The sequence below is a fragment of the Leptosomus discolor genome, chromosome 18 (assembly GCF_034619465.1).
Source record: "Leptosomus discolor isolate bLepDis1 chromosome 18, bLepDis1.hap2, whole genome shotgun sequence".
Lineage (NCBI taxonomy): Eukaryota > Metazoa > Chordata > Aves > Leptosomiformes > Leptosomidae > Leptosomus > Leptosomus discolor.
In genome coordinates, this window is record NC_141408.1 from 3,587,906 (window position 1) to 3,610,196 (window position 22,291).

Genomic DNA, 22,291 nt, shown 5'->3' on the forward strand with positions numbered 1-22,291 from the left:
TCCCAGGACAAAAGTTGAGGATGTAGATTTTAGCAGAGATCCAAATTTCCCCAAACACTGTGGACGTTCAGAGCCACTGTTTTCAACCTAGTCCCTGAATGAATACAACACCTTCCATATAATATTTTGGAAGAGAATAGAGGCTACAGAATTCTGTTTTGTAAAATTATATTTAAAACCTTACTATCAAATTATTTCACTTCCCTAACTTGCTTACTGGAAAGAACTAATTGCATACATATTGTTTTCCCTCTATATCTCTTGAACTAACTACATAGAGTATGTAAGTCCCACTGAGTTACCAAGGCCCTCTCATAATGCACTTAGAAAACGCAGTGTTGGTTGGTTGAGGGGTTTTTTTTGTTTCTCCCCACAATAACCTTCTGCTCCATAAAAATAAAATTTGCCTAAAGAAATCCGCCTGAAACACATCTGTAAACATGCTACCGGCTAGGAGCTGGCAGCTATAGCCACATTCTGAAGAATTTGTCGTTGTCCTTACAGGAAAAACACAGAAGGCAGCAGAAAACTCAAGTTAAGCCTTGCAGAATGAACTTAAGCTTCTAGCAAACGATTTGAAAATGTGGCCCCAGAAGTCTATTTATTTTCTGGATTTTGTATAATTTCCTATAGCCTCCATATTTTTTCACTTCTCTCCTTCCTCCCCAATAGTTTGCTCTGTCCTGCAAAGGGAATCAACTCATCCCCCACCCTCTCAGAGCTACTGCATTCACTCTCCATATTCTTTTGCTCCTTTTGAAAAGTTCTGTTCCTTCAAAGCTGCAGCCTCTGAATTTTCTTCTAACATAGGGAATGGATTTCTGCCCCACAAAGCTGCCTCGGGGTGTCAGTTAAACACCCACCCTTCCCTGTAAGTCGCTCCTGCTCCAACATTCCCTTTCCCCTGTCTGGGTCAGATCCTCCAGCATCTCTCCCTCTGCACCAACAGGAAGCAAAGCAGCATCTGCTACTTGAGAAGCAGCAAAACAGGTTAGAAATGCTGCCTGCTGCTTCTGTCCCATGAAGATACCTGGAAGGAACTAATACTTGTGTATCGGTTATCTGGAACGGGCTTTGAAACCCCAGAACGCTCCTGGATCAAGAGATCGCTGGCAATCATTGGGGCGGGGGGAACCTATAAACCAAACAAACGGCAAGCCCTACACGGTGCTATGCATTCATCAGTTAACAAAATGAGTTTATACGTATTTTCGACGTAACTACGCATACATGTACACAGACACACACACCATGTGTGCTAATGGGAGCATGAAAGAGTTCAAATACTCCCAGGTTCCTACGTGCAACAGGCACCTTCCGGAGGTTCGCCCGGCATCGGCCGTGACACCTTTTACACACCACCTGCTCCGTGCGATGCGCACCCTCCAAGCGCAGTTTTCTAGAGATCAGCACTGACCTTGTTGCATTTCCAGTGAAATCAACATCAAAACTTAATTTGATTTTTGATGGAAAAATGAGCATCTTTGAAGTTACGCCCTTGATATGTATTTATTTAGGCAGTGAAATGTCACTTTCTACATCCAAGTGCTGAGAGAGTTTGGATTAGCGAAGAAGATTTTTTGCCATTCTCCAGGTTTTGCATTATTACAGAATTCAGAGCAAGCCTGTTTGAAGGCCAGTGCTCATACTTCCTCCAAAAACGTCAATTCATATTTCATTATTTACAGAATGCAAAAAGTGCCTGAAGAGAAAGCCATCAAAGGCAAGAAGTCTTCGTTAAGACGGTGGACTTAGCAATACATACAAGAAAAATCATGGAAACAAACCATTAAGAGGGGGAAAAAAAAACCTCAACATGAAAGTAGACCTAATACCATACACTACTGCAAGAAACTCAATGGACCGGAATAGCTTTTCTCCTTACCTCTGGAGTGTTTTTCTTGAACTCGCGACTTTGCTCAATAAGTTTTTTCCTAGACTGCTCACTTTCATCTTGCCGGTTAGCCAATATTGTTGCTGTGGCATCAAGCTCTCTCTGTCAAGAAAAACAAAACAAACAAAAAAACCAAACTATGGTTAGAGCTCTGTTTCTCGCAGAAATAAAACCAAAAGCTCATATGTACATCATGTCATTCAGAGCATCAAGACAGCTGAACTACAGAGCAGTACAGAACAGAGCACCAAACTTCCAGAAATGGGACCTCCTGAATAACGTCAAGTGAAGTTCTCCAACCTTTTCGGTTCCATCTTGCAACCAAAATGTCACCCTTTTTCTCAAAAGCATTCATGGTTTACCACAATATTACACAGGATAGCAGCAGTGGCATGCAATACACACCTCCTAATAATTTCCAAAATCCAGTGAAGATTACAGGTCTTGGACATGTTCAAGACAGGTTTATTTCCACCTGCCTGCTTTTTAAAGATATTGGATTTTCCCTTTTTGAATTAATAAATCTTTTTCATAGAGTAACTCAAATACTGGCTAACCTTATACTTCAGCTAGACTGGTTATGCTTCAGTGACTCTTCATTTCAAATGACATACTGTATATAATTCTATACTCCCACTGCAAGGCTGGTTTTCCATTTAAGTTTTTCCTTATTTGAATACAAAATTATCTTTTCCTACTATTGGAATCTATTCCTCTAAAATTCTTAGCAGGTATCTCCATTTCCTCCCCAAAACATTTCTTTTTAACTATCTGATGAATGCCAGATCATCTTCCAACAGCTTCCATGAGGCTGAAGCACAGGCCCAGCCTACAGACCATCGCCCAGCTTCGTCCAAGTGCGTTATCCCCACCCCAGTTTCTTCACTCAGTGCTGTGCTTCCAAATGTCACCATAACAGACTGAATGGGTCGCTTTGCAGTGCATAAGCCAACAACTCTCAATCTTCTGTGTCAGTTGATTCTTTTTCTGCAGCATTTCCATGTATCAAAAAAAAAAAAAAAAAAAAGGCTAAACCCTCCACTCAGCTATGTACCTCATTCCCCACGTCACCTGGAGCCCTGGAGTTACTGGTTTCCCCCCTTATTAATTCAAAAAGAGAAAAGCCTGGGTATGAGAAAGAAGTTCACGAGAAGCGAGAACAACATGCTAGAGCAAGACATGAAGCAGGTCTCCTCTGCAGCTACCTGCATCACATCACGCTGCCAACATGCCTCCGACCTGCATGCAAAACCCCCAGTGTTCTCCACCAGAAAACCTGCTGAGCCACTGGCTTTTGTTCCTAACTCAACCACCTCTAATGGACCAGACCAAAAAAACCAAGCCTGGGAGTTTTTGTCAGATCTAATTCCATATTCCCAGTAGTTGGCAAGTCACTGACCAGGTCATCTCTTGACACCACCATACACAAACAACACAGTAAAGCAGATTTGGTTACTACTAGATGCTTAGTGTAAAACTTTTCTATGCATTGGGTCATATATACACTTCCCAGTGGAACTGGGCACCCAGCATGGGGAAACAAAATGGGAAACCAGAAGATTTGCCTCTTCCTATTTTTGCAGAGGTGTTAGAAACAGGAACAGACAGCAGGTACCTACAGGACATCTGCCAGAATCTCAGTTCTGCATGTTTGAAAAAAAACCAAACCAAAACAAAACGTACAGGACTAGCACGTAGATGCTAGTTTCTAGATACTCTGTGAAAAAGCCTAATTCCAAATTTTTAGTTACATTTTTGTATAGGTAAATCCTGTAACTTTGAGCGACTGAATGGATGTACGTGTGTTTTACATGACTTCAGAGTTTGACCTCTGGAGTGGCGGGGGGGGGGGAGCCTTCTGTAGTTTCCAACTCAAAAGGAACAATACTTTTTCCCCCCTTTAGGTTTATTACTACCAAACTAAAGAGACTTGGGGAGTGTGGTGTGTGTGTAATAAATATATGGACTATAGTTATCTTAATCAAAAAGCTAAATATGACAAATGGATTTGAAGCTAGGCAGCATGCTGGAGCCAGTGACCTAAATATTGTCACTGTAATGCTTAAAAAACCCTCTATTTCTGACTTTGAGGAAAAAAACAGGGCAATATGTCCACCAGATCTTGGTTTGGAATTCTGTAACATATGTGAAATCTATTGCAGAAAAGTGGGAAATACTTAACAGTTGGATAAACCACATTTGAAATTCATCCCAGCTAAGTTTATGCAAGAAAAAAGAGCAACAGAAACCAATGTGGTTAAGCAGTACTATAAAGAGCAATATAACGGCTAAGCAGAAGGCTTTTAAAAAATATAAACAATCTGGTACGGCCAGCAACTTGGAAAACTATATTTAAAAAGGAAGCACACATTTAAAGCAAAGCAAAGAAAACACAAACCATGAAGTAAGAGGAAATTTCAGTAGACCAAAGAACCAAATGCTTTGTTTTACAATACGGAGTGCCAGCAAGCAACCCGACATATGGAAAAGGAGACCTTTAAAGACCTATACTTCCAAGTTTAGGGAAAAGAAAGAACAAGAAGAACTGATTAAAAAATAAATCATATTTCATATTTTGTGCTATTATGAAGAGTCAGGTGGCACGTGAAGAATAACTTTCTCACCCTCACTGCTTGATTGATACCAGTGCCACGATGCACTTACTACAGGCACCTTCCCATTACTTTCAGAATTCCTTCTGGGACAGGTCGAATAGAGAAACGTTTTGTGGTGAGAAATTATGTGACACCTCAGGTACAGACATCGCCAAAGAGAAATGCCAGCATGCAAGTAACTGTTGGATGCTGTGGGCTAAGGCCACAAGCTCAAGATCTTGCCTAGCATTTATGAACCACAGATACAGTAAGATGCAATTTCAGCTGAGGAACAGTAGGTATCTAGCCCCGTATACAAGATCTGATATAAATAGAGATACTAAATCTTCAAGCTACGTCATAGTTAAGAAGCCCCAAACCAAAACTATTTCGAAAACTGCTAATTTTTTCTTCCTTACTTGATCTCAACCACATACAGTGCAAGTTTCATTTATTTAAACCTAATAATAGATAGAGGATTACAAGCCACAAGCATTAACAGCAGATTTTTCATACTTTTGTGACTTAATTTCAAGAGATACCCCAGTTTTTGTAAAAATTCAACGTGGCCAATGCATTATTTCTGCAAGCACATATTAAGAAGTAAGTAGTATTAACTTTGAGACTTCAAACATGAGTACTGTGTAAGTTGTACACGCTTCCCAAGCCTTGCAGCCACTCTCTAAGTAGATATTAAGTAAAAGGAGATGTAATACTGTACAGAAGGAAGCTACTGGAGAGTTCTTTAGAGTGTAACAAAAATAGCAGACCATGTCTCAGTATCATTCTCCACACCTTTGAAATCAAAAAGGCTCCAATGAAAAGCAAACAGAAACCAGGGCTCAAAGGTGTTGCAGCGGTGACCTGACTACAGAAAGGATTCAGAGCCTGGAAGCTTTAGTTCCACGGACTCAACACTGGCTAATAAACTTTCTGGCCAAAAATAGCCACCATTCAATGGCCCCTGCAAAAAGTGAGTCACTACTTGGAGCACATTCTGAGAGAGAACAAGCAAGACCATTATCTTTCCCCTTGCCCCAAAGTCCCATCGATTTAGGGCAGCACAGTTCACACTGCTTAAGCCATAGATAACTAAAGAACTCTCTCCAGAGTTTCTACTTTGACCCAGTTCAACAAATTTATTGGGGGTGGGAGGGAGGCAGTGGGAAGAGAGGAGACAAGAAAGTCTTATGCTCTTAAGTGCAGGAGTCATTAAAAGCAATCCTCAGAAAACAAACAGTAAAAGGTTTCTTTTATGCAGTATTGTGCTGGTTTTGCCTCGAATAGAGTCAATTTTCCTCAGCTGGTTGGGGCTGTGTTTTGGATCTGTGCTGAGAACAGTGCTGATAACTCGGGGATGTCTCAGTCACTGCTCAGCAGGGCTTGCCCAGAGCCAAGGGCTTTTCTGCTCCTCACCCCACCCCACCAGCGAGGGGGCTGGGGGTGCACCAGGAGCTGGGAGGGGACACAGCCGGGACAGCGGACCCCAGCTGACCCAAGGGGTGTCCCAGACCACACGATGTCATGCTCAGCATGTAAAGCTGGGGGAAGGAGGAGGAAGGGGGGGACGTTCACAGCGATGGCCTTTGTCTTCCCAAGTCACTGTTAGGTGTGATGGAGCCCTGCTGTCCTGGAGATGGCTGCACACTTGCCTGCCCGTGGGAAGTGGGGAATGAATCCCTTGGTTTGCTTTGCTTGCGTGAGCAGCTTTTGCTTTACCTATTAAACTGCCTTTATCTCAACCCACAAGTTTTCTCACTTTTACGCTTACAACTCTCTCCCCGCTCCCACTGGTGGGGGTGAGTGAGCAAGCAGCTGGGTGGGCCTGAGTTGCCAGCTGGGGTTAAACCACGACAAGTATAAAATAAAAGTAAAAATCAAACTAGGAGGGTCAATCTGCTACCCACTGTAACAACAGCCAACTTGAAGGGAATATGTCTTCCTTTAACACAACTATTTCCAGCCTTTTTAGGCTCCCCTGGAGCCGTCCCTGTTCATTCTGCCTCCACCACCTCCGTGCCGTGGCTGCGCAGGGAGCCACAACAGGAAAGTGAGCCTGCTCAAAACATATCCCACCTTTCCCCTCCTAAGTTCTGTTGCACTGAATCGGTTCCCTGTTCAGGCTCCTCCTGTGGCTACAAGGTGTTGGACCATTACAGAAGGAAGGTGGGGAAATGGAGCTGTAATGCAGGGGGGCTGACGGAATCCCCCTTTTTGGCACCAACGTGCAGTTAGGTTGATCCCAAGTAATTACATAACTCCAGCCTCATTGCAAGGCAGCCTTCAAGGTTGTTTTCTTTTATGGCTGACATGTCTTTCCCTACAAGATGCATACCTTGATAATCACCTAGCCAGCGGGTCTGCATCACTCTGAGAACTGACTGGTTTAGCACACCAAAGTTCTCCTTCCTTTTTTATAATAGGAAGCTTCACAGCAGCCCTTCTGCCGCCCAAGCCCTGTGAGGGGCTGGCTGGCTTCTCTCAAAGTTGAGTTCCATGGGCCCTCCAAAAAGGACTCACTTGGGAAAAAGAGTCTAGAAAGAAATTGGGCTTTCTTGGACATTTATGACATCTCTGTTCCCCCAGCCAAAAGGTGGAAGAAAATGAAACTGTATAAGCAGAGAGAACCCCATGGTGCCAAGGCTGGTCACTCCTGCCCTGCTTATTTGAGTGGAACTGGACTAAAAAGAATCATTTGTGTGAAAAGCAAAGTCAGTGGCAAGAAGAGCACCCTCTGCTTTATGGACACTGCAGAAGGAAACAAGGGACAAGCAGGAAGGATACGTAGAAAATGTGAATTTGGGAGCACAACGGTGGGAAAGGTCTATGCGACCCTGCAATGCAGCTCTGTCACCAGGAGGGAAGAGAGGCAACAGCAAAATTAAGACTCATCACCTCCGGTCTGAAATGGTGCGAAGGCAGAGGCTGTGCCGGTCCCCACACCTTCCCATGGGGGAGCAGGCCCCAAGCGAAGCTGCCCAAACACGAGGGTGCTGAGGATGGACACTCACTACATTTCTCCATAGCCGTGCTTCCTTCTCACTCCAAGCAGTGTGAATGGAATAAATAACACAAACCAGGGTTTCTCTCTGCTCTGGCTGACTCCGTTCACATGTCCAGCTCCCACCGACACCCTCCTCTGCCCCAACACTCCCCATGGCTGATCACACACCTCAGACACCCATTTCTAACAGCTGTGGCCACTGCCCTGACGTGGGTATTTTGAGACCCAAGAAACCAACACGCTTCAGCACCCCAATCCCCCAAAAAGCTGCTCTAACAATCTATCATAACTACTGTCCAGTCTCTGCTTCCTACGTTTCACATAGAAAAAGTAATAAAAAGGTATAAAAATCATCTGCAAGTACTGCTGCATTTACCACAAAGCTCTTACACTGGAGCAAGAAACACGTATCACAACTTTCTGACAGACTGGGTTTTTTTCTGGCAGCCTTCTAGCCATGGACACCATGCCTAGGCTATGCCTTCAAAAGCCTTAAGCGTGGCTGCAGATGTTAACAGCAGATCTTTACCGCAAACCTCATTTTCCTTATTACAAGGACAGACACAAATCACAACTGCATGTAGATTAGGAATTTTCTACCAGTAAATGTAGTAGTAACCATTTCCCCTACAATCTTGTTTCTGAGTATTTAAGGTATTTCCCTTTATCAGCATTTCAATCAGTTACCCAGTCTACATGATAATCTGCTACTGAAAGGAGTTTTCAGTAGTCTCATTTTTGTTTTCATCCTCTCTCAGGATTGCATTTGTCAGACCTATCAAAAGCTCTCAATGTAGCTTTTTGCAATTTTTAATTTCCTATTAAAGGAAAATGTCTCAGCGCAACGATGACACCAATGTAAAGTGTCTGGCACAACTCTGCATACACACAGCCTACTTGTCTTGGGGAAATTTTACATTTCCCTAACTGATATATTAGGCAATCTACCTTTCAATCTTAAAAACCCCATAGTTTTCACCTGTTCAGAAGCCTACGTACTGATTACATAAGTACTTCAGAAGTGATAAACTGCTCTGCAAGCTTGATGCGTTTCTCCAGAAAAACAATGAGACACGCTCACTTAGTAAAGCTCTAGATCATGACCAGGGAAGTAACCATAAAGCTGACATCGTGAATTCTTCTCAATGCCTATTTTGACTGTAAAAAGCAAGCACCAGTTCCAATCTGAAAGCACTTGGAAAGGTAAAACATATTGCAAGAATGCAACAATGGAAGAAGTTTCTTTTCTGTTAAATGAGCTCCTGTCGGCGTCGCTGTAAAGTCCCCTTTTTAACGCAAGCAAAAGGAAAGATTGGAGAATTCATCGAGAGCGCAACATCTCAAGAACCACCATTCCCCTGCCTTACAAATCCACAGTGAATGACAAATAACAAAGCAAAGACCAGAATACCTGCATTTCACACTTCCAGAGGGAAAAAAAAAAAAAAAAAAAAGAAATCAAAAGCCAGTGTTAAACAAAACACATTTCTCATGAAGCATTTTGCTATTTGGCAAACTGATGCAACTACCTTTTGCACACTAAATCAGTTATGAAATATCAATAAACACATTTTATTTCCACACACTGAAGTAATTTGACGAGAAGTAAGTTTTTGAAGAAGCTTTAACTGAAACAAATTTTGTGTTCTGTGCAATGCTTTTGGACAGTGAGTCAATGTGCGTGGTGGCACCACATAAAGCAAAACCAAAAACTGAGGTGCTGATGTAGCCATCAGTAAGATACCTTAACTAGCAGGCTCGTAAAAAAAAACCCAAAACATAAAAACCCCTTTGTTGTGGCTTTGTCTGTTCACAGTAACACCAGCCACTGCCACAAACGTAGGGGAAGCCTGTAAAAAAATCTTGTAAGAGGGGAAAGCTAGTACTGGCTTTTCAAAAGCAGCTACTATCAGCATAAACCAGCTGTATAAATATCTATGACAGCAACAACCGCACTACGAGGCGAAAGACTGTCAGTGCCAGAGCCAACACAATTATGCCTGTCTTTTCTTCTACACCTTGAAGTCAAAACTTTACAGAAAATGCAAAGAACAGGAGACTGCCCAGAGCTATAAAGACCTTAATGCCAAAGGTCTGTATTTAACAAGCTCTTCCCCTCACTCAGGAAAATAATGAAACATCGCCTGTTTGTTCCAAAAGGTAGTTTTCATCCTCCAGCATTCTTTATTCCCTTTTTCCACCCTCCTCAAAACCACGTGCACTCAGGGCTGAAGAATGCCGTCACAAGCCCCAGGTCCAACGAGCAGCACCCGGGCAGGGTCTCCACCGCTGGCGACAGTGGCATTGCAGTGGGGATCACTGACTTCTCTCCAGAAACAAGGCTCAGGTTTCACTCCTAGCATCCTCAACCCTAGCCCCACAGCTTCTCTCCTCCTCCTCATGTTCCTCAGCTTCTACACCAGACTCTTAGTCATCTCTCTGTTCCCACCAGCTCTACTCTCACCTCACCACTACCACACAGCAGTAAGCATTCACCTCAAGTGTTGGGTAAGCTAAAAAGCAGCTGGAAGGTCTCACCCAGAGCCCAGCAGCACTTGCTGCTCTCTGCATCTCTAAGCCTGCTCCTCTCCAAGCCTTCTTTAAAGATGACCTACTACCTGCACTGAGTCCCTACAGCTCTGTGAAACCACCACCTTCCGTCACCTCACCCAAAGACCTCGCAGTTTGGTTTCAACACCTGGCAAAAAAAGACTGTCAGCAAACCTACTCCATCAGTTACTGAACACTCTGCTAGGTTTTGCTTTTCAGTTCTTTACACTTTTAAAGGACAGAAGTTTCCTAAACAGTAAACGCAAGTGTTTGCTGGGGAGAGGGCTCCCTTATTTTTGAAAAAGCAGCACGTCCACGACCAGCCTGCTGCAGCTCCCATCCTGGAGCAGCATTGCCTACAACTTCACTGACTTATCACACAGAAATTTTCACACTCTTCCACTTAAAAGCAAAAGTTCAAACTAGCTGCTTCAATAGCTACAACAGGAAAGGCCAAAAAGTAATGAATTCATTTAAAGGCCACTGCAGCGAGCCTTTGCAGAAGGTAGGACTTCAGACAGAGCAAGCGTACAGGGCGAAGCAGCAAGCGCGGCTCCAACTCGGAGCAATCTGTGCACCCATTGTCTCCCGGCCATGCAGTCAGTCACATTACAGCCATGTAAATTCCTGCTTCCCTGCCCTTTGCAGCTGATGGCTTTCTACATGATAAAATTAAGTTAGCTAATCACGTTCACATTGGTTAATTACTTTGAAAGAAACAAAAAAATGACTCAGCTTAGTATTTGTGACTTCCATAGCAGCTACAGGGTGGTGGGGAATCAAACTACATCATCTTCTGCCAAATAAAATAAATTATGGGAAACCAAAGGAAACCCACTGTTGCTCGCAGAGACTTTGCCTAGGCAAGACACAAAGTAAAACACATCTGCTTGACCTTCTGTCTCCTTAGTCGATCAAAAGCTGACCAAGATGCAACGCCAGCAGCCATACTCACCATAGCTCTTACCACACCACAGCAGACAAATTACCCTTTCTTTCAAGTGGCCACAGAGAATGCAATAACCACCCGATCACAACCACACCCCGCTGGGTCCCGCTCGGGCCACGCTGCCCTTCCCGCTCCCCTCCGCTTTCGTCACTGCCGAGAGCCGGGGCAGGAGGTGTCTCCCCCATCCCCTTTTCAGCCCTCCTGCACGCACACCAGCACCGGGGACTGGAACCGCTGCACGTGGGAAGGACAGTGAGGAAAAAACAAGTCTGATCACGTTCCAGATACCAGCAAATCATCAGGCTTTAGCTGGGAAGTGCACAGCAACCATGCCCCATAAAACACGTTTTTGTGACAGTCTTTAAGAGCTTTGGCCCTTAAAAAAAAAAAAGCATAATTAACTGATGAGTACTTACAAAGTATTTAATGCACTACTCTTATCATTTGTTTCAAGGCAGCAGGCTCTGTGTTCAGGTGGGAAGGGATTACACCGCCATTTTGTAATAAAACGCCATCGCTAACTTCAGCTAATGTCTTTCATCCAAGTAAGATCAGATTCATGAGCTACATTAAATAATTCTTTTGACCACAGATCAAAGTAAAAGGCAGTCTTAAAAGAGTGGTTTAAATAACAAAAAGTTCAACCCTTTAACTAAGCTCTGTTACATCATTTAAAGCGTTTAGTTACTCCCTTTTCAGCCTAAGCTTTGCTAGTAAATGAAGCATGACCATGCTTTAAGCAAGACACATACTGTAACACAGACCAGGATTTATAACGTGCTATACAAGTTGCCACCAATAAATCAATACTATATATACACATGTTCTTGTTTCAGTGTGAGTTCTGGGAACTTAGGAGTTTTTTAAAAACTAAACTCAAGTAAAAACAAACTCGTTGCTTACATTTTATTTAACTTCACCCAATCCTAATTATACTAAGTGTCATTTAGAATAGAAATTCAGAATTATTTTTCCTTTGACAATATGCGTTACTCATTTTATTTTTAGATCTTTAACACAGTTAATCATTACAGACAGACCAACTGTCCACCCCAATGTCCATCACAACAACCACTCAATAATCCTTCAGTCTCCAAATGCAATCACCAATCTGAAAGCTGCTTAAACTGTCTCCTAACATTTGGACATAAAATATTTACCAACAAAAGTATAAATACACACTGAAAAAGCAACCTAAAAATACTTTTAAAACCACATTCCAACACAGTAATTCCTTGAGGGATGGGAAAAAATTACCATGGACTTGAACTAACACACCACCTCATGTTTCACTCCCTCCTCATATTTTTGGGCATTACAGAAGTGGTGTAATAGATGAATAAACTGCCCAACCATATGTGTGATAAATACAGTTTGGAAAGATGAGGCTAGTCTTAACTTGGAATTCCTTGTTACTAGGTTAAAAACCTTACCAACCGGCACGTGCACCAGGGAAACCCGACAAAACACATCTTGAAAATGTCGTCCAGTGACCCGCCCCCTCTAGCAGGCTTTATTTCACCTGCCCCTTCTCCTGCTGATCCAGGGCCACGTTTAAATGCCGACATGCTCCTTCACTGACGGGCTTTCCCCCAGCAGCAGAGCCGTATTCCAGCGGCACAGCCAGAGGGGCACCCAGCGCAGGACAGGGACTGCGGCATTTTGCAGAGGAAGCTGGATGGGGAACTTGTATTAAGAAATAAGTAGTAACAAAAACAAGATCAGAAGAAACTTACTGGCAAATGTAATTGTTGTTTGATAAACAATTTCAGCAGGAAGAGTATTTGGCAGAGGGCTTTCAGAGAACGGTCCTTGACTCCTGACTAACATGTTTCCTCCCTTGGTCTGAGTTTGTTGACTTTCTGGGCATGCTGTAAGGTTTATGCATTTTCTCATGATGGGAAAAATATAGCTTTTTGGAGAAGCTGCCTGTGAACGCAATTGGTGGATGTTTTCTAAAAAATTACAGATATAAATAGGAAACAAGAAAGCAACATTTTCTTTATTTAGGTTTTTGCTACTACTGAAGTCCCATTTAGGCCTCTTAGTATTCCTTCAGATCTAAATCCCAAATAATGCCTCAGCTTGGCATGACAACACACAACGGTATAAATGTATGTCCAGCGTTTAATACCAAGAGCAAGCATTACATATTTCGGACGATTAAACAGAATACCAGATTTTTAAGCCTTTCAGAAAAATTTTGTAGGTTTTAATATTTTATCTGGATGATTACAGTTCAGCATAAGTATCACTGAACTGAAATCAAGAGGCAGAGGCGGTGGAATGCAGAATGCCTTTTCTAGCTAGGTGTTTCCCAACAACATATTGCAGTACTCAGTTAAGCTCATTTTCTGTGACATGAAAAGGAAAATAGCAGAATTGACTCATGAAGTAAAATTAGCTGATGTACAGTCACAAGGAGGCTGGCTTGGAGGTGAAAGCATGCATAACAGCATATAACAAAAAATAACATGCTCAATGTTAATAACATTGCAAGCCAGTTTAGAACCAGAAGTTCTATTCTCTGTACAGTATTTTTAACATGGACTGTCCAACTTTTTTAAATTAGCATTTCTGGTAACATACTCTAAACCATGTATCAAGAATTGCTACAAAGGCCTCCTAGAAATCATGCAATAACAAAGGCATACCAAAAAAAAATTTTTTAAAACACTGCAAAGCTGGCATTTAGAGTCAGTACAAGGCATGCCTACTAGCATGAGCTCTGAACTACAGCAAGCCAATGTCCGCTTGCTCCATGAACACAACTAAGGTAAGACAGTATAGCCGAAACACTTTTTTAATCATAAAAAAACTTCTTTGGTGATAATTTATAGAATTCCCCCACTATTCACTGTGACAAACCACGCTAAAACGAAAACAACAGATTTAGCTGCAGCGGCACTGTCAACCTTGCTATGATGCACTGTCACTAAAAAGTCCTTAATTTTGGCTATCAAATACAATTTCAATTTCTTGCACTTTAGCACAGTAAAAACAATTCTGTGAAGACTGTGTTTACAATCCCTCAGTAAGGAATGCAGCTGTCTCAATCAATGCTGACTGTCTGTTAATTAGTGCAGTTTTACAAGCCGATGGAACAGATTACTTCATTCCCTCCCCACACACAGCAAGAAACTCTACAAATATTGTTCTCTACAATACAGTAATTTTTGCTTCCTGGCAATTTGGAGAGGTGGATGATGTACTAGGGACATAAGTGATCTCCTTACCAAGAAACCATTTCAAGGCATTCTGTCACACAGGGATTTTCAGTCCATACATACACACCTCTCTGTCTCTCTCCCCGCTATTTGAAAACTGAAACAAACAGCCACACTTTCTGAGCTGGTGGGACCACCTCCCCTCTTTTTTGCTGTGGCTGAAACCAAGTCCCGAGTTATCCCAAGTCCTTTAGGAACAAAAGTCAAGTCCTCATGAATAATTTCCTATCTATATTATGTATTTAAACAGAATCACATTTTTGAACCAAACACAGCATTCAAATACGTGACCCACAGAAGCAAGCTAAAGGTTTTTAGTGAACAGTTTGAAGTTGCTATTGCCACTCTCCTTCCCCAAGCACTTTTCAGACAAACTACAAGTAAATAGCTAGATTACCTCTGAGCTACTCTCAGATTTACTGCCTCTAGTATCTCCATCTTTTATCCAGACACTCTTGAAGAAAAGACTAATTTTAGCTTTCATATATGCAGACCACAGAGTTGGACACCGTCATCCAAATGCCAGAAAGCATTTCTGTTGAGAAAACCGACGAAATACTATAAAGCCTCAGGCCTGACAATATGAAAGTTTGATTCAAAAATGCCTCTTTTGAGACGACACAACATGCTACGCATTATATCAAACAAGAAAAGTTTCACTTTGAGACTCGTTTTCTTTCTCTCTCCATTTAGATCCTTCATGATTAGGAAAAAAGAAGAAAAAAAAGTTCTAGTTAAAGATCATCACCATATTTAAAAGAAAACGATTTTCTGGCACAAACTGAATAAGTAACTACCAAGTTTATTGCAGAATCACCAAGCGGACAAACAGGAAGCCCCACAAAACCATGGAATTATCAGACCAAAGCAGGTTTTTGGCAGTGTTCTGGCTGATAAGTACAAAGGATAATCTAAATATCTAAATAAAACAGTAATTCTTCTACACAAAGACATCTATAGACATCTGCTTCAACAGTGACATCACAGAGTACCTAAAACCTCTAAATGCTTTTCAGAGTTCAGCATTTCAGTATACAAAGAAACCCAAGGGTTTAATTTTTGCATTATGGAGACAGTCATCCCAAGAAGATCACTGAAAACGCCTTGCAGAAAAGTCTCTGGATCCACAGGAACAGCACTGGGGAGGGAGTCTGAAATGCAGTGGTTGTCTCACATTAGAGATATTAACCTGAACAACAAGGGAACCAAGAACCACCACCACTCAGATGAAGCCTGACTATTTTTCCAGCTACTGTTTTTCACTGAACTTCAGTTAAATCCTATTTCTACAATCCTATAAGCAAAGGCCAAACTCTGCTTAAACCCACCACAGGTTCATTCTGCTTTCCTGCCTCTCTACTTCTTCCACATCACCCAGGAAAAAGACATCTAGAATATGATCCTGACTTTCCAAAGTTCTTATGCAGACTGGAATAAAAAGGGGGGGTGGGGGGCATGGCTGCTGTTTGGTTTCATTGGGGGGTGGTGGGGGGTGGTGGTGGTGTTTGTTTTTTTAAAAAAAAAAAGTTTGATCCTGACACTTCCTTGAGATTTTTTGCCGTCTGTCCCTTTCTGCAAGCTGCCTCACCCACCAGTCTTGAGGACAACTGGTTGGCTTTGTCGTTTAAACAACAAACAAGCCAGCTTTGCTGAACGCGCTGCATCAAATGCTACATCCACTAACGCGGACTTGACTATTGCAGCTACAACGCTCCGACGCTTCCTTGGCTTTCACCTGCCAGGGCACAGACAGTTACAACCATGGGAAGTTTCACCAAAGTTCCTCCTTGAACCGGTGCCATTCACTTGACCGCCTGCTGTTGCAACATCCGAGGCGCATCGTTTCCCACACAAAGCGGGCAGGGCGGCAGAGCAGTGTGAGAACGCCTGCACCACGCTGCACGCCTGCCGTGGCCAGAGGCAGGACTTCAGGCTCCAGTGCAACCTGGCCCAGCACTCACAGGAATGTTAGATTCCTATTAGAAGAGAATGATTTGGAAAGGGATTGCTAGATGCTATTTGATGTGCCACTGCAAATTAAGTATTACTGGTAAGCCCTCGGAATTATTTCCCACAATGTCTTTGGTTATATTAGCTACATGACTATAAATCAATCTTTAATTTTTGAGCTTCACGTGCAGTGATATACAGGATTCTGCAGTTGCAGATGAAAATCTCAAAAGGACGTGCCAACCTTTCCTCAATCTCTATCAGTACTCAGTGGGACATATGCTTTAGTTGCATAGGTTTGCTGTGGGACGAACTCTAAAACGACGAGAAACATTTGGGAAAAAGCAATGCATGTTACGTCATTTACTTTTTCAGGGCACCATCATTAAAGAAGTTACAAGGCAAAACAACCACCTATACACTTTCCTATTTTTGTGTAAAACCTCTCTTGATTTGTTTCTGTATCTTTCATGCTTTGTGTTTTATACATTTCTAGACAGATTATGCTCTAGAAAACAGGCTGGGACAGAAGGGAAGACAGACCTACACTGTGTGGTTAGGAATTATGCTAGGGTTTCTTCTGTGCTGCTCCTCAAACAATAACAGGGATAGCAAAAATAACCAACCATTAAACTCGAAATAAACCCAGAACACAGACTCCTCCTTGCCCATATATCCACGGGCACTGCAGGAATCCAGCACCACCTTGCCCTGCTCCTTCGTTACCACGTGTAGAAGCTGTTCAGAGAAACGACACAGACTGCCTTTTCTTCTCTGGATGCTCCTGCAGCGTACCCTCATCTTGTGCTTTAATCCGGCCCGTTGTGGCTACGGAATAAGCCTGCTTCTGCATTTCAGTACTGACCATACACATCAGGCCAAGTTCAGCTTCAAAAGCCTTTGCAGAAAGTGCCCTAAATACGCAGCCAAAAAAGAGCAATAAAATTGCACGTTACCTTTGTCGTTATATGCTCTCCTTTACCACTGTCTAAGGTAAGCAGAATGCTATCTGTGTAATGGATTCAGCCCAGGAGTAGGTCTGGACTGCTGAGGCTACTGAACCTGAGGTAACACTCCATCACTTATTTACTGCATCTCTAAAGCATTTCAGATTCTAAGCTGAATATATATTTCACACAGTACCAAAACTTTTAAATATCCACAGGAAGATTTCATTTTTATAGGCAATAAACATTAAATCTAAAGGACTGGAACATAAAAAGTGTTTTAATACCATATAAATCACCTTTCCCTAGACAGAATAAATCTCTGAAGGTTTTAAGGACTGCAATATAAATTTTTATGGCAAATTATCTACATAGAAATTACTTGCATGAGATGCACTTTCACTTCTCTTTCTCATTTGCATAGTGCTGACAATCTTTTCAATCACAATGTTCAATCCAATTTGGAAAGTCCAGAACACAATGCACAGAAATGCTAGGCTAAATGCTGGGTGGTTCCTCCTTCTCTTCATCAAGATTCTTCTGACTGCTGCTCTCTCTATCAAATACCTCTGCAAAGCAAACTTCTGTAACACCACTAATACACAAAAATTAAGGCTTGGATGAATAGCTATAGCCCCTTTCAAAAGAATTTGTTGGCTCTTCTAACACAGAAGCCCCACCACTAGCCCTGACAACTAAGAGGAGCTCATTTCATGCTGCAAGCCACAGTCCTCTAAAGCAAAGAGTAACAACAGTCTGAGTTAGGAGCGGCTGAATTGAGGAGCAACAGCCTAAGTTGTTCTTTGGGATGCTCAGAAGGGACATTTTCATTGTAAAGATGACACAGCACTGAGAGGTCATGATGCGGGGGCGATCTCCATCATCTGTGGGGATTCCCAATGCTCTCTAAGACAAAGCCACACCAGAGCTGACCTAGTATGGGTGACAGTCTCTTTTCAAGCAGGACATCAAGCTATAAACATGCTGGAGGTCCCCTCCCACCCAGCGAGCCTGCAATGCTAGCATCCTTCCTTCAGATGCCTACAATCAGGCTCCTTTGTAACTAGATGACACCCTCAGTCAGGTTTCTAAAAGGCTCTGACCTCCAACTAAACAGTTAATAACCGCACAAGGTGAGAGGCCGATTATTATCCAGGGTGAAACAATAAGCGATCACTCCTGAGAGCTTCTGTCCCAGCCTGTCAGCATAAATACTTCCTCATAACTAAAGCAGAAACATGCACAAGATGTGTAATTCCCGAGTCTCCGATGCGCACACATCCTCAAAGGACAGGCACCATAGAGGTGTGGTGTACCACTGTTACCAAAAATACTTTGGTTTATTCACCATTTCATTACTGTGAAAATGTGCTGACAAGGATTCTCATAGAAAAGGCCAGAATTAGTTCTTGGAAAATCTCCTGTTGCCTTGGAGTCAGGTCTGAAACATGCTCGGTACTAAACTGAATCCTCTCCTCGAGGGAAATCAGAGTAAATACAAAGTTAAAGCACCTGAAGAACAGTAAAGTTCCAAGGGGGGAGAAAAAAAGAAAGAAAAAAAAAAAAAAAGAAAAAAAAAAAAGTAGGAAGTTCACAAAAAGAGCTAAGAATAGCACTGCACCATTTCCAATGTATATTTCCCTTAGAAAATATTTTCAGGACTTCTGTACTACCAATCAAATTAAGATAACACAGCAGAGGAAGAAACACAAGTTGGTTCCCAGACGGTTTCCTATGCTTCAAAGGTATTTGCTTAATAAATACCATGTATGGATAAAATGAGATCATCAACCTAGTCATAAGAAGGTTCTCCAAATTTTTAATGAAATCTTGCATTGTATGAATTAAAGAGCAATCATTTGTGTACACTGACTACAGGAAGCATATGCAGCGAGCTCAACTGCCAGAACGCCCCAAGACGTTGGAGGGATTAAGATGACTATTCAAGAAGGGGAGGGAAAAGTCCATGGAAATATACGAAACTCGGTGACTTGCAAAAGAAAAAATTACAGGGTCATTTCCAAGACATAGAGTTTAGGCCAATGAAATGAGGTATTTGCTTTCTATCTGATGAAGGAGTAAAGTGACATAAAGCTTTCTTCCATATGATTTCACAAGCTTTTATTACTTTCCTGAATTATCTTTGAATCTAGAGGATGGAATATTATTTTCTTTTGAAATACTAGGTTGTTGCTCGTCTTCCCACTTGTACAATCCACAAAACCTATTAACATTTTCAGTAATTAATGCTAATACTTGAGAAAAAAAGCCACTGTGTTAAGAAATGCTTTAACAAGATCAAGAAAGAAAACAAGTGCTTCTCAGACTGTACATAATTTATTTTGTTACATGGTATTTCTTTTTTTACACGGAAAACCAAGTAGAGAATATATATCACTGTGTTCCAGCACTCATCTTCATGCCTCTCTTTTCCCCTCTTTCCCCACAAGTAATACTGTGCAGGTTTTACAAAAACATTTATTTCCTTCCCCACAGAAAACTAAACACTTTCATAGACCATCTCCTCTCTGAACTTCCCTTTTAGGGGGAAGAAAAGGGGGGTGGGGGGAGCTTTTGAGCTTTTCTCTGCCCAGCCTTAAAGCAGTTTGGTAGGCAAGAGCTGTCTTGGATTTTTCTTTTTAATACTTTGAATCTAGGTTTATTTTTAACAAATTGGGCCCCTGCAAAAGATGAGTTTCAAATGCTTCAGGATCACATATATCGCTGCTCGAGACCCACAGTGACGCAGCTTTGCAAGGACGATATCAAGACTGGCTCACCCAGCTCTCCATACGGTGTAAGAGCACCCGGGCGAGTTCAACGCATAGGAGCAAGAACCAGGATTTCCCTTTAAGTCAGGCCAATGAACTTCATACTACTGGAACCAAGACATACCGAACTGGAAAGTTTGAGTCAAGTTGTGGCTGTTTTCCCAAACAGATCATGAAAGAATATTCAGTCCTAAATTCAGAGCAGCCCAACTATGCATTTTATAGGATATTTATCTATGAATCAGCAGATCACAGACTTGAGGCCAGACATTCTTCCCACTCCAGCTTTTAGTCATTTGATCAGGAGAGCCAAGAAAGAACTCACTGAAGAAGTTTTCGCTGGTACTTTACAAGAAAAAAAGCAAGGGTTAAAAAAAAGAAAAAAAGAAAAAAACAAACACAAAAGAAATAAGGAAATCAGCAACCCTGAAGCTAGCAAATAGAGAAATTCCAACAGGAAGAAGCAGGGACCTGAAATGCCAGGGCAGATCATGCTTGCTGCTTTGGGGTGGGTGGGCGGGCACTTTCAAAATAACCACCTTTTAAGTAGTTTGAGCTTAGAGTCAACCCCCCTGACCTAAAGTATCCAATCAAAAGAAAAGTAAATTCCTTGGAAAATTAAGAATTTTAAAGATTAAAGGAAAGTTGATGAAACATTTGGTACACGAGTCAAAAGGGGCCCTTCAAGTCCACAGAGCTCGGGAGAATTGCTGAGCACAAGCTGCACTTGACAGTTGTGACTCCATTCCACCAGCCCCTCTCCTCACGTAAACCCACGCTACACTCCCTCAGTATAGCAAACCCGCCTAGGAAAACCACCTAATTCAGGAAAAAAAATAAAATCCACAGACCATTGTACATCCTGCTGTAATTTGGTGACAGAAGCAAGCATAGGGTGCTCAGCACTTTGGAAAATAAATTGTTACTGTTTACTAAATTATGGTTTCGCTATTATAAGTTATAGTCATTTGAACTTAAATATTACTGAAAAATAATGCAAACCTAGGTCTGCCCACAGGCACCAACCAGTAGTTGGGAGCTGGCTCCTGAGTCTGCCTGAAAACAGGCTGCACTATGTGTGTGCCAAGTGCATGGGGACGGACGGATGGGGTTAGAGCGACCAGGGCTTGAGCTTGGTTTGCTCTACACGGGTTTTTGCAAAGGCTACATTCAAGTGTCCCCAGCAAGCACCATTACTGGAGTGTGGGCCCCAGACTGGGGAATATGGACACAGAAGGATATGACAGAACTTTAACGTTGGCACCTTCTTCAATTACTTACCCTAAAATAATGTGGCTCTTTGTGGAAAACTGTAATCCAAAGCTTAAACCACAAGGCCTTTCTGGATGGTACTAACAAGACCATAGCATCTGCTGTCAAGTTTAATGAATTCCCCCAAAGCTACACACAAACCTCAGATAAACCTGTGAAACAAAATCTTTTCCTTCTGGGTATGGGTCAGTTCTAGAGTTAATTTTGACTTCTTCAGACTTTGCCCCTAAGGGATGTCTCAGCTACAAAGCAGAAGAAATGGAGATACACGGCATATATACAAGTGTGTTGTCAGAGGACTCTGCTACTCAGAACCGCAAATGTGTTGCCCCACGGAGAGATGAAATTTTTACTTCAACAACACTGCCCCCACCCCCACGAGAAAGAAAACCAAAACAAACAGTTTGCAGTGACACCAGGATCCAGTCAGGATCCCCAGTTACTTCTAGGCGACTCATCTGGCTTGGGCAGGTTTGGCTCAATCTCATGATCAATCTACACTAGCCCCCTTCAAATACATGCCGCGACTTTGCCTCAAGCAGACGCTGTCCTGCATGCATCAGCTAAAAGATCATGTCCTCTGGTTCTGAAGAGCAAACCGAATGCTTCATCACATACACACCAGGAACTTCCCAGACTTCATGTAACACCACACAGACCCAGCAAAAACATCCTGCAATCTTCTGGGCACAGGTATGTATTTCTGATACAACATCAGGATTAAAAGTTGTTGGTAAGATTCAGGGCGTACTGTTCAGTAATTTTAGAACACACACTATCATCTGAAGAAAACCCTATTTCTGTAAGAGTAACAACATACTCTGCCCTCGGAAACTTTCCATGGCCGGGCTGCGGCTGACTGCTTAGACAGGCCTCTCACGATGCAAATCCTAGGCCGGGCTCAACCCTAGATGGCACTGCTTATCGCTCGTTGGTCTGCTCCTCACTCGGCTACAGGAACCATGCCAATGAATGCACTCATCGTATCACAAATTATACGTTCAGAGGTATACACTGAAACCTCAGCCACCCTGCACGGCAGCAGAGGACCTACAAGGCTGCCAGGCCCCTCTACAACCGTCTTGGGCAGAGGAGCAGTCCCCTTTCAGGGACACCATCCCATTTACACGTCC

General features: G+C 42.5%; 1 protein-coding gene across 7 annotated transcripts in view; it reads right to left on the reverse strand.

Moving 5' to 3' along the window:
• Positions 1-22,291, reverse strand: part of CUX1 (cut like homeobox 1) — a 283,475-nt gene that overhangs the window by 228,741 nt on the left and 32,443 nt on the right. For 6 of the 7 annotated variants that reach the window (XM_086475311.1, XM_086475313.1, XM_086475310.1 and 3 more), the window contains exon 2: positions 1,886-1,996. The exons of the other annotated variant lie outside the window; for it this stretch is intronic. In XM_086475311.1, coding sequence (XP_086331437.1) covers positions 1,886-1,996 — 111 coding nt within the window. The remainder of the gene's footprint in view (positions 1-1,885; positions 1,997-22,291) is intronic. 7 annotated transcript variants of the gene reach the window in all.